The following is a 26,031-nucleotide window of genomic DNA, read 5'->3' as shown; positions in this document are numbered from 1 at the left end:
AGCCAAATGAGACGCGACGAGACACGCTTTCGGGCGGAGATGGAAAGCGTGGCAAGCACGTGTTCGCTTCTCGCCCCTAACCCAACTGGCACAAGCCCTAACCTCAATCGGACACTTCCCCGAAACTCTCACTCAGCCATCCGGAGTTCGCTCACGGTTTGCTCTTCCTCCACCACCACGATGTTCAGGACCGCTCTGCGTACTTCCGTATGTTTCTGTTGATGCTCTACTTAATTAGGGTAACTTACAGGTTTGCAGTTCACCGCGCTCCGTGCGCCCGCCCGCGTGCCAGCAACGGCACTTGTATCACCTCAGCTCGCCTTCACGCGGAGGTACATCACGCAGGAAGCTCGTGCGAAGATCCAACAAGCAGTCGAATCGACGCCTGTGGTGCTCTTCATGAAGGGCACGCCGGATGCCCCCCAGTGCGGCTTCTCGCGGGCAGCGGTGCAGGTCCTCGGCATTCACGGTGTCCCGGAGGAGAAGATGAAGACCTTTGACGTCTTGGAGGACAGCGAGCTTAGGCAGAGCATTAAGGAGTTTTCGTGAGTGTGTTTGCTAAAGCATTGCTTGTTTGGAGAATGTGCTGACATACGGACCTCCAGCGATTGGCCCACAATACCCCAGCTATATGTTAACGGCGAGTTCGTCGGTGGCTGCGATATCTTGCTGAGCAGTAGGTATCTTCTCTGCTTGTCTATGCACGTTGTGCTTATGCTCTCATTCGTTACAGTGCACCAGTCTGGCGAGCTCGACGACCTCCTCGTCAAGTCTGGCGTCATCCCGCCGGAAGAGCCCGAGACAACTACCCAGACCCAAAACTAGAGCGACCACCTGGTTAGTGGTCCATGTCATGTTCGTCTGCTTTGCTCGCACTATTCACATGCATAACATATGTATCCATACGTGGCACTAATACGAAAGCAGCCTACTCCCTACGTGTTACCGTGTGAGCGACACGTCGTGTGTGTCCTCGACTACGTTCGCCCACATTCTGCCATTCGTCCCTTCCCACTGTCACACCAAGATGGCATTGCGTGTGATGAAGACTCGATGGGTATAAAATCATGTGAAACGTGCAGGGGAATCAGTCGGACCTCTATTCCGGAGCATACTCAACAACTCCTCCGGCATCTATTTTACCCCTCCTAACCTTCTCACCCTTCGCTCGTAGTAGGTCCTCCACAGTCTTCAACTTCCCTTCCTGCGTGCTCTCTTTGAACCAGCCCAAGTGATCCGCAATGAGATGTCTTCCCAGACCGGGTCCGTTAGTCATCCGATGCTGCACATATAACCAAGGCCGAGCTCACCTGTTCTTGCACCCTGGACACTCTACAATCACAATCCCCTTCTCATAGCTCCTCTTGGTGAACTGATGTGTGGACCGCGTGTGACACGCCTCGACTGTGCAGGTGAACGTCAGCGAGAGCTTCGGTTCAGGTGTCTCAAGCGTGATGTGTGTCTGCGATGCTGGCGAGGCTGGTGGCACTCCTGATGCGCCTTGAGGACGTGATGGAGTGCTGTCCTGGGAGGTCCATGAAGATGAGGAGAATGCGCGGGTGCATAGACGAGATGGAATCGAAGAGAGCAGTCGGAGATCGGGCGTGGACCTGCGGGCTACAAACTGTGCTTGTGGGACAGCCGCAAGAGGTCGTTGCAAAACGGAGAATGCCTGCCGCAGCATAACGCCCCTAATGAAGTACAGAGATGGTGAGGAAGCTGTAGTGAGAGCCGAGAGGGAAAGAATTTGCCAGGACTCAGGACAACTTGTCAGGACGCCGACGAGAGGCTTCGGCGCTCTACTTAAGCGCTGACTAATATACGCCATCACGTGCTGAGACGACACGACGCGTCCTCCCCGGCAGGTCACTGAGCTTCAGTATGTGCATCTGAATCTCTCTATCAGTATATGCAACCTGACAGCTTCAAAGCAATATCAATATAGCTCAGTAATCATAAGATCACCGTGTAGGGAAGTAGTCTATTAGTACGGTTGGAGGCGCATCGGAGTTTGGTTGGATGTCCCACATATTGAATGTCCCGAACTGGCAAGCAAGCACTCTCTCCGCCTCTTGAATTTGAAACCTGAAGTCGACTGTCTCGTGAGCAGCAACAACTTCCCCGTGCTGTCGCATATAAACATACGCGGCGCCTAAGGTCCCATGCGGCCGCACCTATCCACTGCCACAGTGACAGCTAGTAGCGGACGGACCACGGTGATATGTACCCAGGCGGTACTGTTCAGTTTCACCCATGCGCTTTCTCTTGACGATGCCTTGTCGATGGCCACGTCGTCCGACATTCTCACGACCGTGGCCGCCGACGCTTGCGCTGAATATTCAGTTGACCGGAGGGCGCAGGTCAGCAGCAATTAGTACATACCGGTCCCTATAGCCTTCCTTAGCTCGCGAGCCGCAGCCTACAGGGCTGTCGCAGGGGCGTATATATTCATCGGCACCACCTGAAGCGATCATCGCAACGTGAGCCGGTCAGCAAGAATGTAGCTACTTAGAGCCTAGCGGTATCCTACAGCATGGGTGATAGTTGGTTGCGTCGCCATTGAATAGGAGGGTTTCACGTGTACGATTGTGGGAGCGATACCTTCCGCGGTGAGCGTAACTCGACAAATGCTCTATCGTGTATGTGACGTAAATTTCGAACATGGTATTGCTGGGTAGTGTGAGGGGTATTGGACGCGGGGTAAAGCCACGTTGTTGACGAGGGATTGTTGTGCGTGGATAGCGAGGTCTAGTACTATAGCAAAGCAGATGTGAGAGCCTGAGCATCATAATATGGTTCGTAAAGGCATCAAAGACGTCGACGATGAGTTCCCAGAACGGCCCGGCCATTGAGGATGCAACCCTGACCAGCCCTCTACTCGTAGCGGACACTCACTTTCCCGAAATCAAAGGTAGCCACGCTGGGCTTCTCCCCACTGGATTCCTGAAAGCGGCCCCAGTTAATCCACCACTCCTCCGCATCGTCACCAGCGTCGTATAAAAATATCGCCGAGATTTCCTCAAATTGCCCTTTGAGCATACCGTCGTCCCAATCGTCAAATTTGGCGGCCAAGTCCTGATCGCGTGCGTCGGCCTCGGGACCTGGCGGTAGACAACACATCCTGGCATTGTCAAAGACCGCACGGTCAACCATCTCGCAACGGCGCTGCCGTAGCTCCTGGAAAGCGTTCAAGAACGCAGGGACCTGGTCCATCGAGCTCAAATGCGAGAAGAGCGACCCAAGTACCGCGCCATCCTCGACCGCCATGGCTGCTGTGTGCGTCCCACCAGGCTGCGGATATGGTCAGTACGTGCGAATGCGAATGTGTGAATGATACCACTCACGTAATTCGGATGTGCGGAGTCGCCAATGAGAAGAATGCGCCCAGTGCTGTCTACCCAGTGTTCGACGTCGCGTCGCGACATGAGCTGAGAACGGATCAGTTTCGGACCTGCCAACCTGACCAGCTTCTGGCACCTGGCCCGATAATCAGCGATAGAGTGGCATCATGGTGGCAAATCTCTCACAATGCGCCTTCCTCCTCCGTGAGCGCCTGCTCGGTCGGGAACAACTCGTCCCATGTCTCCTCTCCGGCTTGTTCAGGAGTGGGTACCTTGCAGTTGAAAATGGTAAAGGAATACTCCTTCCGGGCACGCTGTTTGTGCAGTGTCAGAATGCGTGGAGTATCTCAAGACGCATACGTACCACAGGGTGACCTGCAGAGTGTAACCTAAATACGACAGTGTGCGAGCGAGTGTTGTTATGGAGTACGCACCGAAGATGAAACGGAGGTTCCCCGACCATACAGGCCACTGTGCAAGCTAGTGCTGAGTGCTAAGTCTGTACAGTAAAATGAAACCGACACGTGCTTACCTCCTCGGACAGAATCAAGGGAGCTAACTCCGGATCGCCCAGCATATCCTCCGCCTTCACAACCCCACTGTACACCGTCATTGGACCGGGTTTCGCATCATCCTCCTCTTCCAATACGACCTCGCGGACCAGGCTCTTGCTACCGTCCGCGCCGATAAGGATGTCTGCGTAGATCACCTCGCCGCTGGCAAGGGTCACACTTGGCTTAGGCTTCTCTTCAGATCCTTGATGGACGGCCAAGACCTCGGTGTTGAAGTCAACGCGCGCACCGGCCTTGATTGCAAGTTTATGCAATATTCGTATGAGGTCGTCATGCTAAAAAAAACTCGTCAGGGGGATCCATGGCCACTCGGATGTAAACGGGGGCTCACATGCATAAGGAGGAAGTCGCCACCCATCTCCGCCATGACTGCAGGCTTCCAGTGAAGATATCCTATTTCATCTGCTGTCGTTACTGTGACGGAGTAGAGGGCAGGGATGTCATGAGATGAAGGATATTAGAGATACAAAGCGATGACTCACTTCGATAATATGGCGAGCCGACACATCTCGTGGAGACCTTCATGAGCTCATCCGGGCCTATCCATTGCCACAGTATCTTGCTGAGGTTGGGCGGAATGCGTTGTCCCGCGCTGGGTCGATCCAAGCCGAATTTCTCTAAGACTCGGACGCGATGTCCTGCTGTGCTAAGGGCGTAGGCAACAGCAAGGCCGGAGACACCTGCGGAGCCACCAAATTAAACGGAATTAGCCTTCACGTCGGGGACTGCCGTAGGAAGATCTACGGGTAAGAAGAGATCAAGGTACATAGTGGAAGGCGTACTCACCACCACCCACTACGAGAAAGTCAAGAGTAAGCTCAGCATCACGAAAGACGAAGGGCATGGCAAGAGCGGGGGGAGGAGAGAGTCGAGGTTTGGAACGGGGGCCGGCGAGATTTGTATAGTGTCATGCGAGAGGGCAAAGTGGGGCATCCAGTTGTGGAACTCGGCACTTGACCTGATGAAATCCTGCGCAGTGAGAAGGACACCGGGAGACAAGCGATGGTGGGAAAGAGAAGAAATCCAAGCGACAGGCGTCATCGAGAAGGGGGCTGCGATTTTGATTCCTGATTCTTCCTGCGTTCTTTCTTTATCGCGCACGGCAAGGGTCCGGGGAAGGAGGCGTCGGAGGCATCCGCTAACTGCAGTAGATGAATCCAGTTTGCTTCGAATCATTGGATAGGCTCTCCGGATTGCAACGGCGTTGAATGAATGTCAGTACGCTCCCAAACGTCAATCACCGATGACGCCGGTGTCGTGGATTGCCTGAGAGGGAACCTCGAGGGAATTAATGAGCAACAGACTCAGATAGACTGCGATTAAAACTGACCTTGTGATCTTCTCAGTTACATGCGTATAGGCATATGTAATTGTTCCGATGTCGCAAAGATGCCGGAAGTCGCCCAAAGGCGGCACAGTGGTTGCTCGCACGCTGTCTGGGCCCTGTGGGTTGCTGCTGTCCTCCCCTGGGCACCCCAACTCCTTTGCGGCAAAGTTTCCGGTCCGGCAATCGCCTGCAGGTCCTGCACAACCGGTACTGACCGACCAGCCGATACCATCATACCGCATGTCGGCCAGGCTTCGCGGGCGAGGCGCGGGAGCGTGGAAGATGCACGGACAACTCGTGGAGGTAAGGACAACGTCAACAGGAAGCTGCCACGGAAATCGTTTCGCACGCGCCAAAGCTAGCGCGCGTGAATCTTCTTCCACACCCGCAAGTCCGACTCGGTGGTCGCTCAGCTGTATATATCTTCGGAAAAGGATAGAGTGCAATGGACCTAACCCTCGAATCCGACCGAGTCAGTAGAGAGTACGTGGATGCACTTTCCTCTTCTGCGTAGCTTGCCCCGGAACGTTGGTTCTTCCCGACATCGAGGTCATGCTCGGACCGGGAGGAGCAAGCATGCAGGGGAGGCGGGGGCCGGGGATGCCTTCCCTTAGCTGCGTGAATGCGAGAGGCTCCGTCGGCAACCTCAAACCTGATGGAAGAGACAACGTAAGCTCTACTGAGTCGACAGTGTCCATGGGGACCAAATATCGGATGAGCCTACCATGTGTTCGGTTAGTGTCCGTGACCCCAAGCCTCCAGTCGTGTAACAACGGCGAGAATCCGAAACAACAGCACGCTTACATGGCGCAAGCCTGAGCAGTGAGCACGCAGGCACGGCCTCGTCCTGTAATGAAACGGAAGAACTCAGATTGCTGGCGCTGCTAAAGTTGGTTGTTGTCGCTATAGCCGGTAGCAAGGAAAGCGAGTAAGTGAAAACACGACTCGTCCATGGCGGACGGCGGTCTCCCAAGACACCGCCTCAAATGGGGGAATACACCGAACAGAACGCTCTACTGACATCATCAAAGCATGCGGCCGGTCGATACTAGCGCAACGGGTATTCCAACTTGTCCGTCCCTGCATAAAACTACTCACTAGCGTGACGGCATTGAACTTCGAGTCCACCTTGAATCTGGGTTGGGTCGCGTGGGTAGTGTCCCGGTGGAAGCGGCCCTACACAGGGCCAACGGCTCTTCGGCCGCGTCGGCCGCGTACGTCGTACAAGAGATTCTCTCGACATCTCGCTGGGCATGCCTTCGTCCTATTCATTTCACTCCCGACGCTTGTTTCTATCGCAGGCACCTGCTCGAAGCTGGGGAGGTTGCGCGATGAGCCAGCATGTACGCGTTGCCGTTGCCTCGCGTCGGAGGGCTTCACTACGGCCCTGGCGAAGAGCCCAGAACTCATGGAGTTGGTTCATTGTCTCGCAATTGAGGTGTCAGCGTCATTTGCCGGCGGAGGCTAGGGAGAGGTGAAGTCAGTGAGTGCGCGTGTGCAAGGACGAGGCAGGGTTCCGGGATCCCACTGCGCTCACATCGGAGGGCCTGTGACGGCGGCTTCCTCTGCTGAAACGCACTGTCCTCTCCTGTCGAGATCTAACCAACAGAGTACACAAACGGCGTACCCCTTCGTGTCGCCGCGGTACGCACATCGAATGCTACAGCATCTGGTCCAAGTGGGCCCAGATGCCAGAGGGCATGCAACAAGAGACAAAATACACATGAGCGTGAGACGAGGACAAGGCAGCACGATGACTCACCCCACACCAGAAAATGCCGTCCAGCCCAAGCAAGATACTGCCGAGGTCCATGCTCCATCAGTAGTGGTCGGAGCACATTAATGCGTACTGGCCATGACACGGCTTACCTGGATACAGTGGTTGAATCCAGGGAAGAAGCGCGCATCGGTCAACTATTCGGATAAGCGATACCTCCTCCACAGTGAATCTATCGAGCTTCGGTAGCCACACTACTATCCGGACCACCACTGCGGTGTAGCCAGGGGGTATAGTCACTGCTCAGGAGACGCGACGGGAATTGTTCTCACCGAGTCGACTATTACAAGTCCAGCCCTAGGTTCCGGACACATGGATATCTGGAGTCACATTAGAGGTTCAACATCATAATGAACGTGCCAATGCAAGATGGACCAGTCAAGGTAGGTTGTAGTACATAACTGTGGCAAGGTTGAGGGCGGATATTACAGGAGGACGTAGACTGTAGTACACGGATATCCATAGACATGGGCTTGGAACTTGAAACCAAGAAGAGAGACGCCGATCTACAACATAGCAAGATGGAAAACGATGAGGAGGAGAAGGCATGGGAGGGAGTCGTGAACATACGTCGAACAGGAACGACCAGGTATACGGAGACAATCTTCCGCAATGTGACCTAGACCGATAATTCCTGATACGACGATGTGAGGCCGGTGAAGTCGATGTTGACGCTGTCGCGTACCGTGTGGTGGAAGCGTCCCCAGTTCACCCACCACTCTTCCGCAGCGTCGCCAGCGTCGTACAGGAAGATCTCGGCGATTTCATCGAATTGCGCCTTCATCATGCCCTCGTCCCATTCGTCGACGCGGTGGCGCATGAGTTCATCGCGTGCGTCGGCTGCAGGACCGTTTGGCATGGCTGCCAACTTGCCGTTCTTTATGTCGCCGAGCTTGACGAGGTCGCATCGGCGCTCACGAAGCTCTTGATACGCGCTTAGAAAAGAGGGGACCTGATCCAAAGTGCGCAAGTGTGAGAATAGTGAACCCAGGACCACAGCATCTTCGATGGCCATGCTTCCTGCGTGCGACCCTCCAGGCTACGCAATCCCCGTGTCGTTAATCGGGGATGTTGTATGATTGGAAAGTCCGGAAACTTACATATGGTGGGTGGGCAGCGTCGCCAAGCAACACGATTCGACCAGTGGCGTCCACCCAGTCTGGGATGCCATCTGGTCGTGACATGAATTGCGTGCGGATGACCTGTGGCACCTTTTTGATCAGCCGTTGTACTCTGGCAACAGAGCGGAGATTGTGAGCACCGACGAACGCGGACAAGGTGAAGAGGTACTCACGCTGGGCCATGGTTCTCTTGATTGATCTGATCCGTAGGGAACAGCTCTTCCCAGCTTTCCTCCCCGCCCTGTGGAAGTCCGTCGAGGTTGTTCCAGGAATAGATGCCGAAGTAAAACTCCTTCCTTCCGCGCTAGCAATGACAGTCAGACGATCTCCGCCAGTCGCAGTATGCATTGAGACGCACCACGGGATGACCTGGGACCGATTCATTCAGCGAAAGTGATACGAGGGTTGTCAATGTACTCACCACAGAATGCTCGATGCTCGCCCATCCATATAGGGAACTGTAGAAGATCAAGCATGAAATTAACGCGAACATCGTTACACCAGACTCACCTCGTCAGCCATCAACAATGGCTCGAGCTCCGGGTCACCGACCATGTCCTCTGCCTTGACGACGCCGGTGTATACCGTCAATCCCCCAGATTGTGGTGCGTCCTCTTCCTCCAATACGATATCCCGCACCAAGCTCTTGGACCCGTCCGCGCCGATGAGGATGTCCGCGTATAGCACTTCCCCTGACGCCAACGTCACACTGGGGTTAGGCAAGTCATCCGAGCCCTGCTGAACAGCAATGACCTGTGCGTGGAAGTCGACTTTGGCACCAGCATCGGTGGCGAGTTTGTATAATAGCCGAATGAGGTCATCATGCTGCACAAGCGCTCAGGTCGAAGTTTCCGCAGCGAAGCAGGGGAACTCACATGCATCAAGAGGAATTCGCCGCCAGTCTCGGCCATGACGGCGGGCTTCCAGTGCAGGTATCCAACATTTTCTCCGGTGCTCACTGTGGAAGAACATGCGATTAATCAGATCATGATCAAGAAGGCAGCCACGGGGCGACTGCTCATAGCCGACTGGGAACGGAGATGCGGAAGTGATGGACAGTGCTGGTGCATGGTCATCATCTGGTGATAAGAACACAATCCCAGCGTGTAAATCCTTCATTGAGGATGTCACGGCCGGGAGAGGAGGGTGATGGCCCATGCGCTTGAGCCATGGCCAAGAATGGGGACAAATGAGGCCCACCCAACCAACCTGGGGAAGCATCGCTAGCCTGGCAACGCATAGCGGAGCCTCGAAGTCAACCCCTCCCCCATGCCAGCAGTCCGCCTGCAGGTTCCTTTGTTCCTTGAGACAGGCGGCTGCGCTGGTCTTCCACGCGTAGCGTGAAGGCACAGCCGATCGCAAAAGTGCCACGGGAGAAGCAAAGTCGCGTGCAAGAAAGTGTAGAGACTCACAGCGAAGGAAGGGCGAACCGACACACTGCGTCGAGAGTCTATGCAACTCCTCCTCTCCAACCCACTGTCGAAGAATTTTGCTGAAATTTGGAGGTACTCGATGTCCGCCGCTGGGCACATTCAGGTCGCGCTTCTCGAGAACGCGGACACGATGTCCTGCGTTGCTGAGCACATATGCGACGGCAAGTCCGCCGATACCTGGATCATGTGTCATCTTCGTTCCGACATTCGGGCACAGACTGCTCACCTCCTCCAACCACGAGGAAATCGAGGGTCAGCGCAGCATTGCGTGTCACGGTCGGCATGAGGAGGGAGAGGACACTAGACGGAGCAGCGGAGCAGGAGTAGGGCGGAAGACGGTGAGTGCCGTGCGGCTGAGTTGATAGATCGACTTAGGGCCCATGTAGGCGTCAGTGGAAGGTAGATGGACGCCTCTTCGAAGGTCTTCTTTCCCGGGATCCTTAAGCGATCGACATCGGGCGGCGAGGGAACAGACCTCTGTTCCTCCCCGATCTCGTCGACACTTTCAGCCTTGGGAATTGGTCAATCCCCACTCGTGAGGACATCGTGTGCTGGCTGCGGTCCCGCGAAGATCCTTGAGGCACATAGTTCTGCATCCCGAAGGTTGTCCCCTTGCGGGGCGACGCATTGGCAAGGAAGCCCTGACAAGCACGCGGGAAAACACCTGTGAGAGAAAACTGCGTGAGAGCCGAACACACTTAGGCGAACTAGAACTCTGCCCTTACGGGATGATGCACATCTACACACCTGCTGATCGGAGTTATGGAGCACGCAAAGACATTGTCGGCGCGGCCGTCCGGGGGTGATTGCGACGTGGACAGCGACAGACGTGGCAGGTGCCTTCCAAGGAGCAACCTCAACATATATGGCCTGATGAAGTACGTACTACGTAGTACGCAAGGGCGTACATGCAGCGCAAGTCAAACATGCGACGACTCGGACGGGGAGCTGCGGGGTCCTTGCGCAACTGCCAACTGGTGCGGCTCGCGGGATCGGATGGCATCAACCACGGACCCCGCGTCCGGCCAGAAGCCTGGGACAGTTGATAGAAAATTGCCGCGAATATGCCACTGCCGGGAGATGTTGACAACTCCAGACAGGGCATGCATGGACAACTGACCGTCGATGGATCATCGTCCGGCCGTTCGACAATTGTGGAGATTGTGGAGATTTGCGGATGAGGGTAGAGCGTACCGCCGAGACTTCCAGGCAGTACGTAACAGGTGGCCGGGCGCAGCACGAGGCGATACCTATTCCGATCTGCTGAGGTCTCGAGGTAGGCAGGCAATGATTATGGAGGCTAACAGGACCGGACTACGACAAGACTAACGGCATTGGTTAAGTCTTGCATATCCACCATTCTTCCTGGTCGCTCCCAAGTCATCCTTGGCCGCGTCAAGCCTTGGGGCGTTCCGACGACCGGTCGTGACAGGCGCACTGTACCATCTTGCCGGTGACGCCAATACTGCTGAGTTGCCGATAGTTGGTGTGAGCAAAGGTGTTCAGGATATGCGTCTGGTCAGAAACTGGAGGAGGTCATGGTGGTATGTAACCCAGATGATGGTCTCATGCATACGTAAGCGCTGGCAAACCATTGTGAAGCGCCTACTTCTAGTACGCCGCGGCGGCTGTATGCCGCACAGGCGATCACTCCGCACGCTCGGAGTGAGTACAGTCTGTTCTTAACGCCAGCCAGAGTTGTTTGAGAAGATGTCTTATATACTTACAACGCACGGAATCGATGAAAGTTGAGAGAAACTCATGTGGCAACCCGACTGGCATTGACGCCAGTCCGGGTGGCAGCAGCGGTTGGCAGCAGCGGTTGGCAGCAGCGGTTCTAACGTCCCGCCTCTGCGCCCTTGTAAGACCGCCACAATATGCCATGTCGGCCAACTGCCAGTATTGGCCATAAAGGGGATCGTGGCACGCCTTGCAGCACGAACTGGAAGATATGCAACGAAATGACACTAGATGACCATGTTACGGTGCTCCTGAGTACGCCGACTCTGTGATACATGCAGTGAGAACTTGGGGCATTGAAAGAACAGCGAGATGTGCGCAAAACGGGTGCGTGAGATAGAGCAGGAGGGGGTAAGTACGAGGATATTAGCAGCGGCAGCAAATGGACTAGTAGTCATGTATCGTAGACAATGGGGTCCGCGGCGATCCGTGGAGTGCCAGTAGATTGCGGGTGCAAATAATGTCAGCTGCCGGTGTCAACTGCTGGTCGTCAATAGAGTGGAAGTGCGCTCGTAACGGTAGAATGTCGCCCAGACGTGAGAAGCACAGGGTAAGGAATGGATGCGCGGAACAGACCGCAATAACGGAGGCGCAGCACTCGCTGGACAGTGAGTAACCCCGGATGGACATGGGACTTTCAAGCTGGAGGCCGGCCGAGGCTGGGATCCCAGAGGGTATAGCTCAATCATCGCGCACGGTGCTGATGACGCTGGAGAAGTTGAGATTCATCATGCTCGGCTGCTCGCGCGCCGTCTGGCTGAAGCGGCCCCAGTTGACCCACCATTCTTCAGCGGCGTCTCCGGCGTCGTACAAGAAGATCTCCGCGATCTCCTCGAACTGAGCCTTCATCGTGCCCTCATCCCACTCCTCGATAGTGTGGCGCATGTCGTCGTCGCGCGCGTCTGCGGCGGGCCCGTCCGGCATTGCGACCATCTGCGCGTTGCCGATGTCCGCGAGCTTGACGAGGTCGCACCGGCGCTGGCGGAGTTCTTGGTATGCGCTCAGGAAGGACGGGATCTGGTTCATGGTCCGTAAGTGCGAGAAGAGAGAGCCAAGGACGACGGCGTCTTCCACAGCCATGCTTGCGCCATGTGAGCCGCCAGGCTAAGGCGCAGAGGCTTGTCAATATTGCCGCCAACAGAGCCCCGGTAGTGGTCTGTGCACTCACGAATGACGGGTGCGCGGCATCGCCGAGTAGCACAATTCGACCGGATGAGTCCACCCAATCGTGAATGCCATCCTTACGAGACATGAACCGTGTCCGAATGACATGCGGCGCCATTTTGATTAGTCGTTGCACTCTGGGTAGTGGCACAGGTCAGCAGCGGCTTTGCAGGGAAAAGGAGACGGGCCTACTTTCGTCCATGGTTTTCGAGATTGATTTTCTCCGTCGGGAATAACTCGTCCCAGCTTTCTTCCCCGCTCTGTTCGAGGCCGTCAAGGTTGTGCCAAGAATAGAGGTGGAAGAAGAATTCTTTCTTGGCGCGCTAGGTGTGAACGTTGAGTCATTGGGCGTTGTCGACATGAGGCCGAATGATGTGAACATACCACGGGATGCCCTAGCCAAGAAATCACTGTCAGCTCCGGGACCGAGCGAGATCGTTCTGGGACCACTCACCGCAAACACTTCTATGCGCGCCCATGAAAATAGGCCACTGCGACGGCTCAGTAATGGGCACGGTGAGAAGACAGCGCGGAGATCGTACCTCATCCGCAAGAGCGTACGGCCGAAGCTCTGGGTCCCGCAACATGTCTTCTGCCTTGACAACACCGGTGTACAGCGTCATCCCACCCGGCTTTGCACAGTCCTCCTCGCCGAGAACGACATCCCGTACCACACTCTTGTAGCCGTCCGCACCGATGAGGATGTCGGCGGTGAGCACATCGCCATTGGAGAGAGTTACTCTTGGTCTCGGAGATCGCCTTGTACCCTGTCGTATTGACGTCACCTGTGAATTCAGAAAAACCTGCGCCCCGGCTCCCGTTGCAAGCCTGTGCAGCAATCGAACCAGGTCATCGTGCTGCATTCCGAAAATTCAGCGAGGCGGAAGAGAACGAAAGTAGTGGTGACGGCTTACGTGCATTAGGAGGAACTCGCCTCCGGTCTCAGCCATAACGGCTGGCTTCCAATGGAAGTATCCAACGAAATTCCCTGTTCGTACTGAAGAGAGACGTTGATGAGCTGCCGAAGTCCGCACAGCAGATGGGCAGAGAGAGGAAGACCAGCAACACGGTACGAGGTCCTGACATCGAAGACACTACCAATAACCCAACGGTGTCGCAGCGGGGAGCAGGATAAATATGGGCAAGGCACAAGACTGCAAATTTGTCTGGTGCCAATGAGTGCTCCGGCTAGTGCCGCTATCATTCCTGCAATAAGTGGTTACGGTTCCCGTCTGGAAACCAGATAAAGCATACGTCGCGCGCAACCGTGACGTGCGACGAGATGCGGCGAGAAACACACGAGGACGAGGAATATTTCGGTTCCTCCATGTGAATCCGCACGTCGCGTTTCTGGACCACACGACTACGAAAGCGATGATGCATGTTGTTCGTTCCATAACTCAGGTCCGTCATGCATCGGACAGCGATGCGCGCGGACTAGCGGCGCACGGCTCTCAGCGTGCACCGCAAGAAGGAAACAAGACCGCCGCATTGAGGCCAGCTAGGCTAGCGGGATGATCGGAGGCGCGCCGAGCTCCCCTCGATTGTCTCGCGACGGATTTGACGTGCGCTTTGTGATCAGGCACCGCGCAGCAACGCAAACCGTCTCCGCGGCGACAGCCAGGATGGCCCCGACGCGGTAGCCCCGGCAGAGATCAGCCAGCCGCAGAAGCTCGAGGGAGCGCAATGCATTTGGACGATAGTAGACGAAGGATGTACTCACAGTGATGAAAGGGAGTCCCGACACACCGCGTCGAGATCTTCATGAGCTCCTCCTCACCGACCCATTGTCGTAGGATCTTGCTGAGGTTCGGAGGTACTCGTTGTCCTCCGCTGGGGACATTGAAATCGTGCCGCTCGAGGACCCTGACCCGGTGACCAGATCTACTCAGCACGTAGGCAACAGCGAGACCCCCGATGCCTGCAACAGTGACGGCGACTGGTTAGCACGTTCAATCCTGGACCCACATAGGTACACATGGTGGAAGATCATACGGGAGACTTGCGCAGATCAACCCCGCGACGCGAACGTGATTGGGGCGCTGATGATCGAACAAGACGCAAGATTGACAGACTCACCTCCACCAACCACGAGAAAATCGAGGTTGAGTATGGCCTTGCGGGAGACTGTAGGCATGGCTAGGGGAGTCGTGCGAAGAGGACGCGGGGGAGTGGGGTCGGGGAACACGGATTTTGTACAGCTGATAGACGTGCCGTGCCACAGAAGAGCGGCAAGCGTCAAGGAAGACAGTGGTCTTCAAGAGGTTCTTCTATTTCCTTCGTCCTAAGCGATGCAAGCGGTCAGAAAGGACGCGTTCATATACGGAAATAAGGATGCACAGTACAGAAGGCCCATCAGTTTGTCCGCTGCGAGCAGGGGAAGCCATGCATGGACGCCGGCGACCAAGTCAATCATCGGTCGAACGTGACAGCTTGCGTTCTTATGTCCCGGTCGACGCGGCTGCACCCTGAGTCTTCGACGCCATATCCAGAACCATTTCCGCCCCGAGAGATTTGCATTCTTGCATTTCGGCATCAATAGGGTTCTGGGTGGCCTAACGGGCCTATCCGGCTGGTATTCTCCGCAAGGACAAAAACTGGACATACGCTACGCGGTTATGTCGGTCAGGCTAGCATTTTGAAAGCCAAATAGCAGCCACCCGGATGCTGAGTCGGTAGCGATCAACAAGGCTCGACAAGAACCGAAGATGAGCGAGGTATACACTGCATGATGCGTCCTTGAGCAAGCCACTTCGTTTCACGGGATTGGAACCGAGATCCCTGAGTTCAGCGTAGCTGTCAATCTGCAGGAGTCGTATGTACAGGCACACCATATGGACCAGTCAAAGCCCCTCATTCATGAGCTTGATCCACTCACCTGATTGCTGCAGCACTCGACGTGCCCGCGCGATATATGAAGGCGGAGGTAAGTTCGACCCGGCGGGACTCCAGCCACCGCGGCGGGCTGATTTGATCTGGACTGGCCGACCTAGCCGAGAAATGGCCCAGAATGGCAGTGGCCGGTCGGAGCCGGCCAGCCGCACGGTTCGAGCGCGTTGGGGGCGTGAACGGTCTTTGCAGCGAGCTCGACGGATTTGCCGACCTGGACGCACTCTTTTCCTCGTCTTCGCCACTCTTCTCGACTTGCTGTGCTGCTATGGTGTTCTCCTTCAGCTTTAACCTCTCCGTCCCCGGCATCACCAACCCGTTCACCGCTGCAGCGGCTGCCAGTTCCGAGCCCGAGGCGCCTGTACCTAAGCTTCACTTCGACGCTGACGGTGACCTCAACGGCGTGCAGCTGCCCTCCTCCATTCCGCGTCGCCGGCCTCCTTCGCCATCTTTTCTCCCGCCCCTGTCAAAGAAACGGGGATGGGTGCCTTCTAGCCCTGAACCTAGTCGCCCCGCGCCCATTCACACTTCCACCAGTGGCTACCTCGACACACCAGCAAAGTACAGAGACATGGCTCACGAAAACGCGGACCAAGACGAGATAGAGGAGATGGTAGGAGGTGAGTGTCGCTTGTCTTTTGTCTCGATTCCACATCCGCTCCGATTCGAGAGATGCTGCGACCTTTTTGGATGCGGTTATTTTACATCTTATCGGGCTTGCAATGAACGGCGGTCGAGTCGTCATCCTCGATGAATTTCCGCAGTCAACTAAGATGCCCATCGTCCCTTAGTGTCAGCGAGAAGCCTGATCGGCTCTTCGTGACACTTGCGTCGGACAAGCAGGCCAAGTCGCTGACTGTATGCGCCGTGTTCCGCCAGCCAGACAGCGTGCAGAACGCGTGAGTCGCAGCAGCAGATCGACGTGAGTCGTTCATAGCCAATCGTGAGCCATGATCTGCCCTTCAGCTCGTGGTTATCTGCAGGCAGGCAGTGCGAAGAGTGCAGGCCCGAACTCCTGCCGTCTGCATCGCCTATCCTCGCACTCGCAGGTTGTGGACATTACATGCAGTCTGCACGTGTCCGAGCTGCTACTCCCCCGATCTCTACAACACGTGCATGTCGCGTTTTGTCTCTCTTAAATGGACTGCGTATCCTGCTTCGTCTTCAGCATGCCCACACAACTGAACTTTTATGTTTCCTTAGACCTTCCTCCCCCCAAGCGTCGTAGAACGCTTGCTGGTTCTCTTATCTCGACTGCGTTGAGCGCGGCTCTTATTGGAACTGCCGTTGGCCTTACTGTGTATCGCCTGTGAGTGCATCCGATCGTGCCAATTCTGGCGCATACTAATCGTTTCTGCAGATGGAGAGATCGCGGCAAGAACCCCGAGGCCCTGCCGCCACCTCCCTATGAACAAGGAGAATGGGTGCCGCCGGAGTCTGAGACCGCTGCTCCGACTACGCCTGCTATGAAACCCGCACCTACTCCCCGTTCACGGAAGTCCCGTACTGTTGCTAGTCGACGTACTGTTCCGCGTCACCGGAAGACGCCATCTCGCGCCGCGGGGTCCATGTCACACTATTATGCCCCTTCCACTTCCTATGCTTCACGTGCCCCCATTCCCCCCGAATTCAACTTCGCTAGCGGCTCGAGGTCAAGTCCGAAGCCCGATGAAGATGCCGATGTCGACGAGCAGATGTCGTGGATCGGGGACCGCCTGGCCCACCTCATCGCGGAGGGGCAGAAGGCGCTTGGCAAGGAGGTCGTCATCATGAGTGAAGACAAGGCCGATGAAGTCGACGATGGATCTGGCGCATGGGTGGAGGAGGAGGAGCGTCTCCCTGGCTCGAGTCGGAGCAACGGCTTCGGGCTCCCTCCATACTCCCCTCATACCCCGCAGCTTGGCTCTCCCAGGAAGAGTCGATTCGACCGCGGCCATTCTGTGGATTCTGATGCTCGTTCTGTCGCAAGCTTCCGCGAGGACGAGTCTGCCTGGGAGAGCCCCGAAGTTCGCGAAAGCATGGAGCGCGCGCGGCAGCTTTACAGGCAGAAGCACGGTTTCTAATGCTTTGATGACTTCCCTGCCTATCTCTCCGCCTCATCACATTCATCCACGACACGGTGTGCTATATGCGCGTTTCCTGGTCGATCTCCTTTTCCTTCACCTGCCTTCGCCGCTCCTCGCCTCTTCCTTTCTACGCATTTCCGTCACGAATAGACACGACCCCGCTATGACCTACATCGAAGACTACGCCGGCATCGTCGCATATTGTTTATTCTATTTGCATCTACCCATTACACACTCTATCACACCCAGCACGCCGAGAATTCTTCAGCGCTTTTAGTAGTAGGATTAGGTTACTCGTCGTGTTATCTATGTAGCAACATCTTCCAACGTGTTTAACTAGTGCTTTCAGTTGCAGCTGACTTGAAGCTCTCCGTGTGTGCGTGTCACCAGAAGATAAGCTGCTGCTGACTTGAGCTCTTGACTGCGGCGATGCACGGTGAACCCTCTTGCTCGCCAAGCGCCCGAAGCGCGCTGGGTTGCGCGCACGCCGCCGGCCAGTGTCCACAGCCTTTCTGAGCCACCACTAGTACTGTACGTCTGTCGGCTTGTGCAACTCTCCTGATCGTCTTGTCTACGTCCTTGGGTCTTGTCGATCCCGGAAGTCTGCTCTTCTGTTCCCGGCGTCGGGCAGACCTCAGGGTACACGCGACTAGCTGCACCAAGCTACTCCAGATCCTCATCTTACGAGCGCGGAAGCTTACAAGCACTCGGGACGCACGGGCATCTAGACGTTGATACAGGATGTCGACCATCTCGCCGCATCTGCGGAATTTCAAGGAGCCGACAAAGGAGCAGCTCACACATCTGTTCTTTGCGCTCCCTACTGCAGTCAACGGCGCGGAGGCGAACGGCAATGGCACCAAGAGCGAGAAGAGCGCGAGTCCATCCGAGGCAGAGCTGGAAAAGATGGAGATCAACGCGGTGCTGAGTCTTGGAGTACAGGGCGAAGAGGACTCATATGTGAGTGCTCCCTCCGAATATGCAATTGCTTGTAGCATCTCCTACTTGTCCGAAGTCGCGGCCATACTGGACGCTCTAGCGAATACGGCTAGCAGACAGAGGCTCGGGATGCAGCTGTGCAGGCAGGAGGGATATTGTTTCCATCAGTGCTGTTCTGATGAATGCTCCATGGCTGTCACCACCGTCAAGTGCGATTGCTGAATGAACGCTATGTACACAGGCAGGCAAGCTGCACCTCCTCCCTCCTTACCTCGCCTTTGCATCCTTGGATCGCAAGTCCGTCCGGTTCACGCTTCCGCTATGTACCATCCGTCGTGTGGAACGACTGAACGCCCGCGCCGGTATCTATGCGCTCAGTCTCTCGCTATGGCACGGGATGAAGATCGTGAGTACTCTCCAGTACCTCGGTGTCGTGGGATGACTTACAACCTACTCAATGGTCCTTTATACTACAGGTGGTGCAATTGACGTCGCTCCGGCCGACGGCGGACCTGTTCTGTTCTCTCCTGCGCGATGCACTTAAGGTCGAACTTCAGAAAGGTCATATGAAGGCGGTGAAAGGTTTCGTGAAGACATGCTATTCAGAGCTCCTCGTTGCGAGCGCGACCGCGCCAGAGAACGGCGATGAGAAAGCCAGCGATTCCAAGACCGACGACGCAGCTGGGGACTCGATGTATCTCGGCGGTCTTGGCTTGAAGTTCAAGTTTCCCGGTGACCCCAAGAAGTGAGTTGTTCATGCTACTAGGAGCCATGCATAGACGTTCATTGTCCGCAAGGTTGAGGGAAGCTTCGAAAACGAAGCTGTGGACCAACTACCTTCGGAGTACGTATGCCTTCTGTGTATCTACGAATATTGCTCAATCGTTACACCATCTGTAGCACATGGACGAAACTTGACGCTGCTTCGGTATCCTCAATGCACACGCCTTGTCCAAGTCGGCTTGCCGAACAGACTACGGGGAGAGATGTGGGAGACGCTATCAGGTTCACTCTATCTCCGCTTCGAGAACCCAGGTTACTATGATCGACTGCTTGCTGAGAACGAAGGGCGCACAAACACCAGCACAGAGGAGATTGAGAAGGACTTGCACCGTAGCTTGCCAGAGTACTCCGCCTACCAAAGTGAAGAGGGTATCAGCGCACTCCGAAGAGTGCTGCAAGCGTACTCGTTCAAGAACCCGGAGACGGGTTACTGTCAGGTTCGTCTGCCCGCTATGTCATCATTGTCCTGGTACAAACGATCAATTGCAGGCGATGAATATCCTTGCTGCGGCGATCCTCATGTGAGTGCCAAGAAATAAGGCTCTCGGTATAAACGGTCCCTGACGGTTCCCGGCCAGCTATATGTCGGAAGAGCAAGCCTTTTGGCTGCTGGAGGTCATCTGTGATCGCCTCCTACCAGGGTACTATAGGTTGGTGCTGTAATCACGTCGATGTGGCTCGCCCCTCACTGACATCGTCCAGTCCTTCCATGCACGGGACCCTCCTCGACCAGCGTGTCTTCGAGTCGTTAGTGCATCGATGTCTGCCCATGATCCACGACCATTTCCAGGAGGTGGACGTCCAACTCTCAGTCGCATCTCTTCCATGGTTCCTGAGTTTGTAGGGTTTGCTTGAACTCTCTCGATGCTGGCCCATATTGACGTTGTCACTCTTCAGATTCATCAACAGCATGCCTATGGTGTTTGCGTTCCGGATAATTGACTGTTTCTTCTGCATGGGGCCAAAAGTACTCTTCCAAGTAGGGTGAGCAAACATCAACATATGAGCGCTTAGTCTGTGGACCTGACTCTCCCTCTTTCTGCAGACTTGGTTCGTCTGATGTCGATGGGTCGCCTGCGTGATGCTAACGTCCAGTGCAGCCATTCTCAAGATCAATGGCGAGAGACTCTTGAAGATCCAAGACGATGGACAGTTCATCCAGTGCGTGATGTCCACCCCCTCTTCTTCTATATGCTACATTCTCTGATATGTCGCAGTCTCATGAGGGAGTACTTCGCATCCTTGGGCGACTCAGCACACCCTAACTCCAGCGATCCGCGAGCCCGCGCCATCACGCGCTTCCAGGAGTTGCTGTTAGTCTCATTCCGCGAATTCGCGGTTATCACTGACGACACCATCTACAACGAGCGACGCAAGTACCGCTCGGAGATCGTTCACAGCATCGAGTCCTTCTCGAAGCGGTCTGCGATTCGGAACCTCCGTACCCTTGAGCGCTTTACCAAGGAACAAGCAGGCCTCATCTACGATGCGCTATTCAAGGCTGTCTGCGTCGAGCCTCCTCCGGCTGTCTCTCTTCCACCCGCTTCGTTGCTTACGACGAGGGATCAGGCAGAGGAAAGGCCAGAGACTCGCATAGGGCCGAAGACGTTCAAGGTTTTCCTCAGTGAGATTTGCACGTGGGCACGGACAGAGAAGATCGTCACGAATGGCTTCCAGGTTGGTGTCTGCTTTGTCCACTTAAGAAAGCCGCTCACATATTTTGTAGCAACGAGTGGATCGTGAGATCGCTGAGCATGAGCTGATCGACCGTCTATTCTTCTTCTGGGACACGTCCTACAGAGGAGCCCTCTCCTTCCAGGTCAGCGCCTCTTTTGCCTTGTAGGGGTGTTTCCGTTCACACTATTCATAGGACCTCGTCTCCGGTCTGGACGGTGTCATGTTCAACGACTTGATGGAAAACATCGAGTGGTTCTTCAACCTCCACGACAAGAACAAGGATGGGTATCTGACGAAAGACGAAGTTCTGACCTTGTCGGAGTCGCTCTTGGTCAGTGCGTTTCAGATGCTATGGTGCTCCCTCCGCTCACTGGTTAAGGTAGTTCATCTTCCGCCACGAGATCGGAGATGCATACCTCGGTGCCGTTAGCCGGTTCATGTCCAACGCCTTCGAGTACGGTGATACCTTACTCCCGCGACCTGAAGGGGCGGATCCCGAGACCGAAGCTCCGCCGATTGAGTCGAACCAGCCTTACATCAACCTTGCCACGTATGACATCGTTAGCTGTCCGATCTCTATGGCATTGACACGCTGGTCTCAACAGGTTCCGAATGGTCGTCCTCGCGGACGAAGTGCTGGAATCATTTTTCGAGACCGACTTCTCAGCGACGTTCAAGCTGGAGCCCGTCCCGCTCATGGACATCCCGAACTCGAATAGTGGCTTCCTCGGAGGCATCTGGCAAAACATCGCTACCGATGACAACCGGAAGAAACTCAACAAGTTCACCGACGATATTGGCAGGGCGGTGGGGAAGCACCAGGTTCGATTCCTCTCCTCTTCGGGTCCCCCGTTGCGCTTCTTCTGGCAGGGGCACAGGCATAGTCTAATCCGTGATACGTATAGGTATTCACCCGACCGGCGATCGGGAAGTACACGACGCTCGAGGAGCCCAAGGCGCGCGAGTCGCTCCTTACCCCGACGATGCGCCGCACGGCCTCGAAGAGCAGCCTCACAAGCCCATCCGAGACTTTCGCCGTAGCAAGCGACTCTTCTAGCACGCTCACGGCGTCAACCTCCACCTCTACGCTCACCGTGGACCCTGTGACGCCGTCGCCGAGTATGCCGTCCGCGTCGGCGGACTACTCGCCTATGCCGAGCATGTTCCAGGCTGCGGCGAACGCGGCGGCTTTGATGGAGCGGACGCCGTTTGCTATCGACGACGCGAAGGACGACGAGGACGAATCAGATGAGGAGTCAGATGTGGAGGACGACGGGGTCATGGACGAGGTTGATGCGTTCCTGGAGGCCCATGACTCAGGGCTGACGCAGGCGGAGCGGGAGCTCGCCCAAGGTGCGTTCTGTTCATTGAGTTGTATGGGCTGAACCTGACCTGTTTGCGCAGACTTAATCAACGCCGAGCCAGTCAAGTAGTTCCGAGGTCTTGAAGATCTCGTGCGCTCGCTCTTACACACCGAGACATAGACGCAGGAGGGTGACAGTGTCGGTTGTTTACGCAGGTTCTTGTACCAGTATCTATTTCCCGTCGCAATGTTTTGTAGGCACGATGCATCGCACAATCTATCTTTCCGGTGAGAGGATCCATTAATAATACACTATGGATACATGCGGGAAAACCAGAAAGTACAGTCGATAGCATAGATGAGGAAAGGTCAGTCAGTCGAGAGCATACTACTATGAACCTCCACGATCGGTCCAGATACGTATCGTGAGGTCCGAATCCATCGAGCCGGAGGCAATCATGTTCTGTTGTGGATGTGTCTACGCGTCCATCTCCGTCAGACAAGACTCTGATGCATGATGTGATTATGCTCACCGCTACAGCGACGACGACGTCGGTATGCCCCTCGAGCGTCTGCACAATCTCGCGGCTCTGAAGGTCCCAGAGGTACACCTTGTTGTCCTCACTACCGGAGATAATCCACTTGCCGCCGGTGACACTGAAGCATGCCGCGATGCAGTACTTCTGGTTTACGTGCCCGACATAGGTTTTGAGACATCGGGAAGTCTGGTAGTCCCATAGACGGATGGCGCTGTCATGTGCGGTGGAGAGGATGTACTTGGAGTTGGGGGAGAATTGGACGTGTTGGCTAGAGGATGGATGAGAATATATCGAGGGTGGCCGAGATGGGAGAAGACGTACCAGATAGCATCGTGGCTCTCCGCGAGTGTTTTGAGACACTGGCCGGTAGTTGTGTTCCATATTCGACTGAGAAGGGTCGTAACTAGGGGACGGAAGAGTGAACGGCATAAGACTCACATGAGACCATCCAGCGCACAGGAAACGATCAATGTTGCATCTCGGTTGAAGTGTACGGCGGTAACATAGTCGAGATGAGCAAGGATCTTCTTCAGGCACTTGCCTATGATACTTCAGCAAGACCATCAACCAGGTCAGTAGATCATACCATACCTTTCTCGACATTCCATATCCTGATTTCTCCGTCGCACCCTCCGGAAACCAGCAAGTTTGATGCATTGTTGTAGTTCACACAGAAGACGAAGCTGGTATGACCCCTTAGTACCTTCTGAGTCAAACCCTGCAACAAGACAGTCGGCCTCTCGGAATGCGAGAATAGAACAGGCGGACGTACTGTATCGACCTCCCAGATACGAATGGTATGGTCATCGGAAGCAGACGCAAGGTTCACGCTGTCCGAAGACCATGCAATATCCGACAGTCCCTTCGTATGACCATTCAAGTTGCGTATGAGCTCTCCAGTGAAGGGTGACCAGATCTTCACGACCTTGTCGTTCGCTGCAAGAACAAGTACCACCGTAAGTCATTTCTTTGGACGGGCAGGAGACACGGAACGCACCGCACGACGCCAGAAGAGTTCCATCAGGACTAAACTTCACAGCAGATATTGACGATGTGTGTCCACGCAGGGTATGCCTCAGTTCGTAGTGGGGACGTTCACGACCGGTAGACGGAGCCGGAGCTGTGGGAGGAGGCGGAGGAGGCGCAGCCGTTGGTGCCTGCCGCTCGGGAACATCGTCTTCAGTTGTCTGTGAGCCAGCCTCGTCTTCTGTAGAGGAGTCTCCGTATTTGTTCTCTGGGTGCTCCATGCAGAGTAGGAGGGCAAATTGTGTGGTCAAAAGTAAAAGGTCAAAGGAGGTTAAAGGCTTCCGATTGTCCGGGGTCGCCCATGATAAGAACGGGAATCTTATCTTATCTTTGGGTCGGGAGGAATTGGCCAGATCTAAGCGCCAGCCCTGTGCTCACTCGAGCTCTTGCTGTCCGTCGAAGCACCCATCCACCATGAACAGTCGACGGACCCCACTGCTATCTTCCAACTCTAGCTACTGGATACATAACCTGGAGACTATGATCTGACAGCCTGGAACTGCGGCATGCACCTTGGAAGAATGAAATACATGTAATTCGTGAGAGAGGGCTATGTGCGCACGAGGATCCCGGACGACGACAACATCACATGAGTGGTATACAGTGAATCACGTAAGTTTCTTGAAGTCTATGTCGACGTTGTATGGAAGACTGAGTGCAAAAGGAGAGAACGCGTTTTTGATCTGGCCACGATGAATCGAATCCTCCGGCACCCTCCACTCATAATCCCTCAGCAGCATGCTGATCATCACCCTCTGCTCGTACAACGAGAAGCTGCGCGCCGGACATTGGCGTGGTCCAAGTCCGAACGGAGTCCAGTTGTTCTCGTCGAACCTACTCGACTCCATGAAACGGTCCGGATCGAACTTCTCGGGATGCGACCACAAGCTGTCGTTGTGAAGAATAGCGCACATGTTGAGGATGATGGGTGTTTGGGGAGGGATGATATAGTCGCCGACTTGCAGCGGCACGTCGGCCAGACGGGGGATGGTGACATTGGAGGGGTTGTTGTAGCGCATCGACTCTCGTATGATCGCGTTCAGGTACGTTGTCCTCGAATAGTGCTCGATGCGCGGTTCTTCCTTCCCCATAACGCTGAGCACCTCTTCCCGCGCCCTAGCCTGTATATCCGGGTATTCACCCAGCACATATACAAGAGTGGATAGCGCCCCGGCCGTCGTGTCCTTCTCCTAAGTCAGCCACTGTATGTGTTCTACATCTCAATGCGACTCACATGGCCACCCATGAAAGTCACAATGACGTTGTCCCTGAACTCCGTCTCCGTCATATCCGGGTTCTCGAACATGTAAGTGATCATGTCGTTGCCCGGGTCCTCCCTCTTCTTCGCCAGAAGTAGCCGGAATTCCTCGACGAAGGCATCCACCATCTTCCTGACCTCTTTCCTTGGCAGCCAGCGCTCGAGCGAAGGCAAGAAGATATATGGCGGATTTGAGATGGCTTCCATGACATCGTGGTACATCTTCACGAATGGACCATTTGGCTTGTCGAGCGCCTCGAAGTCATACCCAATGACTGTGGTCCCAACTGCGTCAAGTGTGAAGCGGTGAGTGTAGTCACTCCACCGAATCCGCCCACCGTCGCCCATCATGGCGAAGGTCTTTCGTGCCAGGTTCGCGAACTGCTCGATCGGAGTGGTCCGGTACAGAGCCTCGTGGATGATCTTCGAGTGTCGCTTCCACATCTCGCCCTCCGCCGTGAACACGTTCTGACGACCAGTCAATCTCCAGAGAAGCATCTCCGGCGGCGGTTCCTGCTTCCTGACGGCGCGACTTTCCATGAACTGCTTCCCCGCCTTTCAAAGTGCGCTTCGTAAGGGCTTCGTACTGGGAAAGAAGCGATCCGCGCACGTACCTTGGCTTCAACTACGTGAATCATCCACTCTCCGAGGCAGAATACCAGGACGACATTCGTCCGTGCTCTCCGCGCGAAGGGAAGGACCACCCGTTTCACCCTCTGCTCCTCGACCTCGCCGGATAGATAACTGTAGAGAAGCGGCAAGATGGGAGCCTTCGGTATATGGCGCAATTCCGGAGGCACACGGACCCAGCGGTAGATTGCAACGACGAGCGCCGCCAGCAAAGCCAGTAGCACGTCCCGGGCGGAGGTGAGGATCATACTTTCGTATCTGAGAGTGGTGGCGAGCAAGAGGGTGCTAAAACACGTCTGCCGTTCTCTGCCATGGTCTTTAACTATCGGCCTTCATACTGCGCTATCTCGCGCGGAATGTTCCGCACGGTGCACACTGTCATTGCACCGATCTTTAGAAGGGTCGGGCGGTGGCAATGGTATTTCGCGCTTCGGACGTGCGCTGGC

General features: G+C 55.3%; 10 protein-coding genes across 10 annotated transcripts; 4 read left to right on the top strand and 6 right to left on the bottom strand.

Annotated features, from left to right (window-relative positions):
* Nucleotides 1-180: 180 nt before the first annotated feature.
* Nucleotides 181-825, top strand: L226DRAFT_545014 (glutaredoxin; the record flags this gene model as incomplete). Its single annotated transcript, XM_067682314.1, has 4 exons — nucleotides 181-207; nucleotides 259-545; nucleotides 606-676; nucleotides 734-825. The coding sequence occupies 4 exons, from the start codon at nucleotides 181-183 to the stop codon at nucleotides 823-825; spliced, it is 477 nt and encodes a 158-aa protein (XP_067537238.1).
* A 103-nt stretch (nucleotides 826-928) lies between these two features.
* On the bottom strand, nucleotides 929-1,768 carry L226DRAFT_484520 (zf-DNL-domain-containing protein). The gene is made up of 2 exons (XM_067677062.1): nucleotides 1,311-1,768; nucleotides 929-1,250 (listed from the first exon to the last, which is right to left on the bottom strand). The coding sequence occupies exons 1-2, from the start codon at nucleotides 1,682-1,684 to the stop codon at nucleotides 1,100-1,102; spliced, it is 525 nt and encodes a 174-aa protein (XP_067537237.1). The 5' UTR covers nucleotides 1,685-1,768; the 3' UTR covers nucleotides 929-1,099.
* Nucleotides 1,769-2,659: 891 nt separating this feature from the next.
* Nucleotides 2,660-4,992, bottom strand: L226DRAFT_382605 (FAD/NAD(P)-binding domain-containing protein). The gene is made up of 9 exons (XM_067674398.1): nucleotides 4,700-4,992; nucleotides 4,396-4,593; nucleotides 4,245-4,327; nucleotides 3,874-4,188; nucleotides 3,776-3,812; nucleotides 3,706-3,716; nucleotides 3,528-3,655; nucleotides 3,345-3,477; nucleotides 2,660-3,291 (listed from the first exon to the last, which is right to left on the bottom strand). The coding sequence occupies exons 1-9, from the start codon at nucleotides 4,755-4,757 to the stop codon at nucleotides 2,875-2,877; spliced, it is 1,380 nt and encodes a 459-aa protein (XP_067537236.1). The 5' UTR covers nucleotides 4,758-4,992; the 3' UTR covers nucleotides 2,660-2,874.
* Nucleotides 4,993-7,296: 2,304 nt separating this feature from the next.
* L226DRAFT_382507 (FAD/NAD(P)-binding domain-containing protein) lies at nucleotides 7,297-10,063 on the bottom strand. The gene is made up of 9 exons (XM_067674396.1): nucleotides 9,798-10,063; nucleotides 9,551-9,748; nucleotides 9,014-9,096; nucleotides 8,649-8,963; nucleotides 8,560-8,596; nucleotides 8,497-8,507; nucleotides 8,312-8,442; nucleotides 8,118-8,250; nucleotides 7,297-8,056 (listed from the first exon to the last, which is right to left on the bottom strand). Exons 1-9 carry the CDS (start codon nucleotides 9,853-9,855, stop codon nucleotides 7,637-7,639), a joined length of 1,386 nt encoding a protein of 461 aa, XP_067537235.1. The 5' UTR covers nucleotides 9,856-10,063; the 3' UTR covers nucleotides 7,297-7,636.
* Nucleotides 10,064-11,850: 1,787 nt separating this feature from the next.
* L226DRAFT_382408 (FAD/NAD(P)-binding domain-containing protein) lies at nucleotides 11,851-14,751 on the bottom strand. Its single transcript, XM_067674394.1, has 9 exons — nucleotides 14,555-14,751; nucleotides 14,199-14,396; nucleotides 13,390-13,472; nucleotides 13,018-13,332; nucleotides 12,930-12,966; nucleotides 12,860-12,870; nucleotides 12,668-12,798; nucleotides 12,480-12,612; nucleotides 11,851-12,415 (listed from the first exon to the last, which is right to left on the bottom strand). The coding sequence occupies exons 1-9, from the start codon at nucleotides 14,610-14,612 to the stop codon at nucleotides 11,993-11,995; spliced, it is 1,389 nt and encodes a 462-aa protein (XP_067537234.1). The 5' UTR covers nucleotides 14,613-14,751; the 3' UTR covers nucleotides 11,851-11,992.
* Nucleotides 14,752-15,076: 325 nt separating this feature from the next.
* L226DRAFT_382428 (uncharacterized protein) lies at nucleotides 15,077-16,216 on the top strand. Its single transcript, XM_067674395.1, has one exon. The coding sequence runs from the start codon at nucleotides 15,486-15,488 to the stop codon at nucleotides 16,116-16,118; it is 633 nt and encodes a 210-aa protein (XP_067537233.1). The 5' UTR covers nucleotides 15,077-15,485; the 3' UTR covers nucleotides 16,119-16,216.
* A 317-nt stretch (nucleotides 16,217-16,533) lies between these two features.
* On the top strand, nucleotides 16,534-17,427 carry L226DRAFT_460153 (uncharacterized protein; the record flags this gene model as incomplete). Its single annotated transcript, XM_067675571.1, has 2 exons — nucleotides 16,534-16,673; nucleotides 16,725-17,427. The coding sequence occupies 2 exons, from the start codon at nucleotides 16,534-16,536 to the stop codon at nucleotides 17,425-17,427; spliced, it is 843 nt and encodes a 280-aa protein (XP_067537232.1).
* Nucleotides 17,428-17,911: 484 nt separating this feature from the next.
* L226DRAFT_533718 (TBC-domain-containing protein) lies at nucleotides 17,912-22,458 on the top strand. The gene is made up of 18 exons (XM_067680530.1): nucleotides 17,912-18,390; nucleotides 18,611-18,775; nucleotides 18,846-19,114; nucleotides 19,167-19,213; nucleotides 19,270-19,589; nucleotides 19,642-19,673; nucleotides 19,731-19,802; nucleotides 19,855-19,992; nucleotides 20,050-20,136; nucleotides 20,198-20,202; nucleotides 20,253-20,313; nucleotides 20,370-20,829; nucleotides 20,879-20,971; nucleotides 21,023-21,160; nucleotides 21,213-21,379; nucleotides 21,435-21,651; nucleotides 21,735-22,182; nucleotides 22,234-22,458. The coding sequence occupies exons 1-18, from the start codon at nucleotides 18,172-18,174 to the stop codon at nucleotides 22,260-22,262; spliced, it is 2,967 nt and encodes a 988-aa protein (XP_067537231.1). The 5' UTR covers nucleotides 17,912-18,171; the 3' UTR covers nucleotides 22,263-22,458.
* Nucleotides 22,410-23,992, bottom strand: L226DRAFT_484503 (WD40 repeat-like protein). The gene is made up of 7 exons (XM_067677061.1): nucleotides 23,669-23,992; nucleotides 23,444-23,607; nucleotides 23,263-23,389; nucleotides 23,110-23,212; nucleotides 22,993-23,058; nucleotides 22,666-22,939; nucleotides 22,410-22,610 (listed from the first exon to the last, which is right to left on the bottom strand). Exons 1-7 carry the CDS (start codon nucleotides 23,916-23,918, stop codon nucleotides 22,524-22,526), a joined length of 1,071 nt encoding a protein of 356 aa, XP_067537230.1. The 5' UTR covers nucleotides 23,919-23,992; the 3' UTR covers nucleotides 22,410-22,523.
* A 249-nt stretch (nucleotides 23,993-24,241) lies between these two features.
* Nucleotides 24,242-25,864, bottom strand: L226DRAFT_533716 (cytochrome P450). Its single transcript, XM_067680529.1, has 3 exons — nucleotides 25,570-25,864; nucleotides 24,932-25,510; nucleotides 24,242-24,881 (listed from the first exon to the last, which is right to left on the bottom strand). Exons 1-3 carry the CDS (start codon nucleotides 25,831-25,833, stop codon nucleotides 24,306-24,308), a joined length of 1,419 nt encoding a protein of 472 aa, XP_067537229.1. The 5' UTR covers nucleotides 25,834-25,864; the 3' UTR covers nucleotides 24,242-24,305.
* Between the last annotated feature and the right edge of the window lie 167 nt (nucleotides 25,865-26,031).

This window comes from Lentinus tigrinus, assembly GCF_003813185.1.
Source record: "Lentinus tigrinus ALCF2SS1-7 unplaced genomic scaffold L226scaffold_8, whole genome shotgun sequence".
Taxonomy (NCBI): domain Eukaryota; kingdom Fungi; phylum Basidiomycota; class Agaricomycetes; order Polyporales; family Polyporaceae; genus Lentinus; species Lentinus tigrinus.
The sequence above is the reverse complement of the archived record's forward strand: the minus strand, read 5'-3'. Positions and strand labels throughout refer to the sequence as shown.

What these genes read in the sequence shown, in the direction of transcription:
- L226DRAFT_484520 (XM_067677062.1), bottom strand. Translation starts at nt 1,684, where the DNA reads ATGCTGCGGCAGGCATTCTCCGTTTTGCAACGACCTCTTGCGGCTGTC. An exon ending in TGTCCAGGGTGCAAGAACAG is followed by an intron (nt 1,251 to 1,310) that starts GTGAGCTCGGCC and finishes CGGTCTGGGAAG; the next exon opens with ACATCTCATTGCGGATCACT.
- L226DRAFT_382605 (XM_067674398.1), bottom strand. Translation starts at nt 4,757, where the DNA reads ATGCCCTTCGTCTTTCGTGATGCTGAGCTTACTCTTGACTTTCTCGTA. An exon ending in CTTTCTCGTAGTGGGTGGTG is followed by an intron (nt 4,594 to 4,699) that starts GTGAGTACGCCT and finishes GTGGCTCCGCAG; the next exon opens with GTGTCTCCGGCCTTGCTGTT. An exon ending in CGGCTCGCCATATTATCGAA is followed by an intron (nt 4,328 to 4,395) that starts GTGAGTCATCGC and finishes ACTCCGTCACAG; the next exon opens with TAACGACAGCAGATGAAATA.
- L226DRAFT_382507 (XM_067674396.1), bottom strand. Translation starts at nt 9,855, where the DNA reads ATGCCGACCGTGACACGCAATGCTGCGCTGACCCTCGATTTCCTCGTG. An exon ending in CAAGAGAACCATGGCCCAGC is followed by an intron (nt 8,251 to 8,311) that starts GTGAGTACCTCT and finishes CTCTGTTGCCAG; the next exon opens with AGTACAACGGCTGATCAAAA. An exon ending in ACGCTGCCCACCCACCATAT is followed by an intron (nt 8,057 to 8,117) that starts GTAAGTTTCCGG and finishes GGGATTGCGTAG; the next exon opens with CCTGGAGGGTCGCACGCAGG.
- L226DRAFT_382408 (XM_067674394.1), bottom strand. Translation starts at nt 14,612, where the DNA reads ATGCCTACAGTCTCCCGCAAGGCCATACTCAACCTCGATTTTCTCGTG. An exon ending in GCGAGTTCCTCCTAATGCAC is followed by an intron (nt 13,333 to 13,389) that starts GTAAGCCGTCAC and finishes TTCGGAATGCAG; the next exon opens with CACGATGACCTGGTTCGATT. An exon ending in ATGCCGCGCACCCGTCATTC is followed by an intron (nt 12,416 to 12,479) that starts GTGAGTGCACAG and finishes TCTGCGCCTTAG; the next exon opens with CCTGGCGGCTCACATGGCGC.
- L226DRAFT_382428 (XM_067674395.1), top strand. Translation starts at nt 15,486, where the DNA reads ATGGCAGTGGCCGGTCGGAGCCGGCCAGCCGCACGGTTCGAGCGCGTT.
- L226DRAFT_533718 (XM_067680530.1), top strand. Translation starts at nt 18,172, where the DNA reads ATGTCGACCATCTCGCCGCATCTGCGGAATTTCAAGGAGCCGACAAAG. An exon ending in CTCCTACCAGGGTACTATAG is followed by an intron (nt 19,803 to 19,854) that starts GTTGGTGCTGTA and finishes GACATCGTCCAG; the next exon opens with TCCTTCCATGCACGGGACCC. An exon ending in GACGATGGACAGTTCATCCA is followed by an intron (nt 20,314 to 20,369) that starts GTGCGTGATGTC and finishes GATATGTCGCAG; the next exon opens with TCTCATGAGGGAGTACTTCG.
- L226DRAFT_484503 (XM_067677061.1), bottom strand. Translation starts at nt 23,918, where the DNA reads ATGGAGCACCCAGAGAACAAATACGGAGACTCCTCTACAGAAGACGAG. An exon ending in GATATGGAATGTCGAGAAAG is followed by an intron (nt 23,213 to 23,262) that starts GTATGGTATGAT and finishes GAAGTATCATAG; the next exon opens with GCAAGTGCCTGAAGAAGATC. An exon ending in GAGAGCCACGATGCTATCTG is followed by an intron (nt 22,940 to 22,992) that starts GTACGTCTTCTC and finishes TCCATCCTCTAG; the next exon opens with CCAACACGTCCAATTCTCCC.
- L226DRAFT_533716 (XM_067680529.1), bottom strand. Translation starts at nt 25,833, where the DNA reads ATGATCCTCACCTCCGCCCGGGACGTGCTACTGGCTTTGCTGGCGGCG. An exon ending in TTCACGTAGTTGAAGCCAAG is followed by an intron (nt 25,511 to 25,569) that starts GTACGTGCGCGG and finishes GCACTTTGAAAG; the next exon opens with GCGGGGAAGCAGTTCATGGA. An exon ending in TGACTTTCATGGGTGGCCAT is followed by an intron (nt 24,882 to 24,931) that starts GTGAGTCGCATT and finishes ACTTAGGAGAAG; the next exon opens with GACACGACGGCCGGGGCGCT.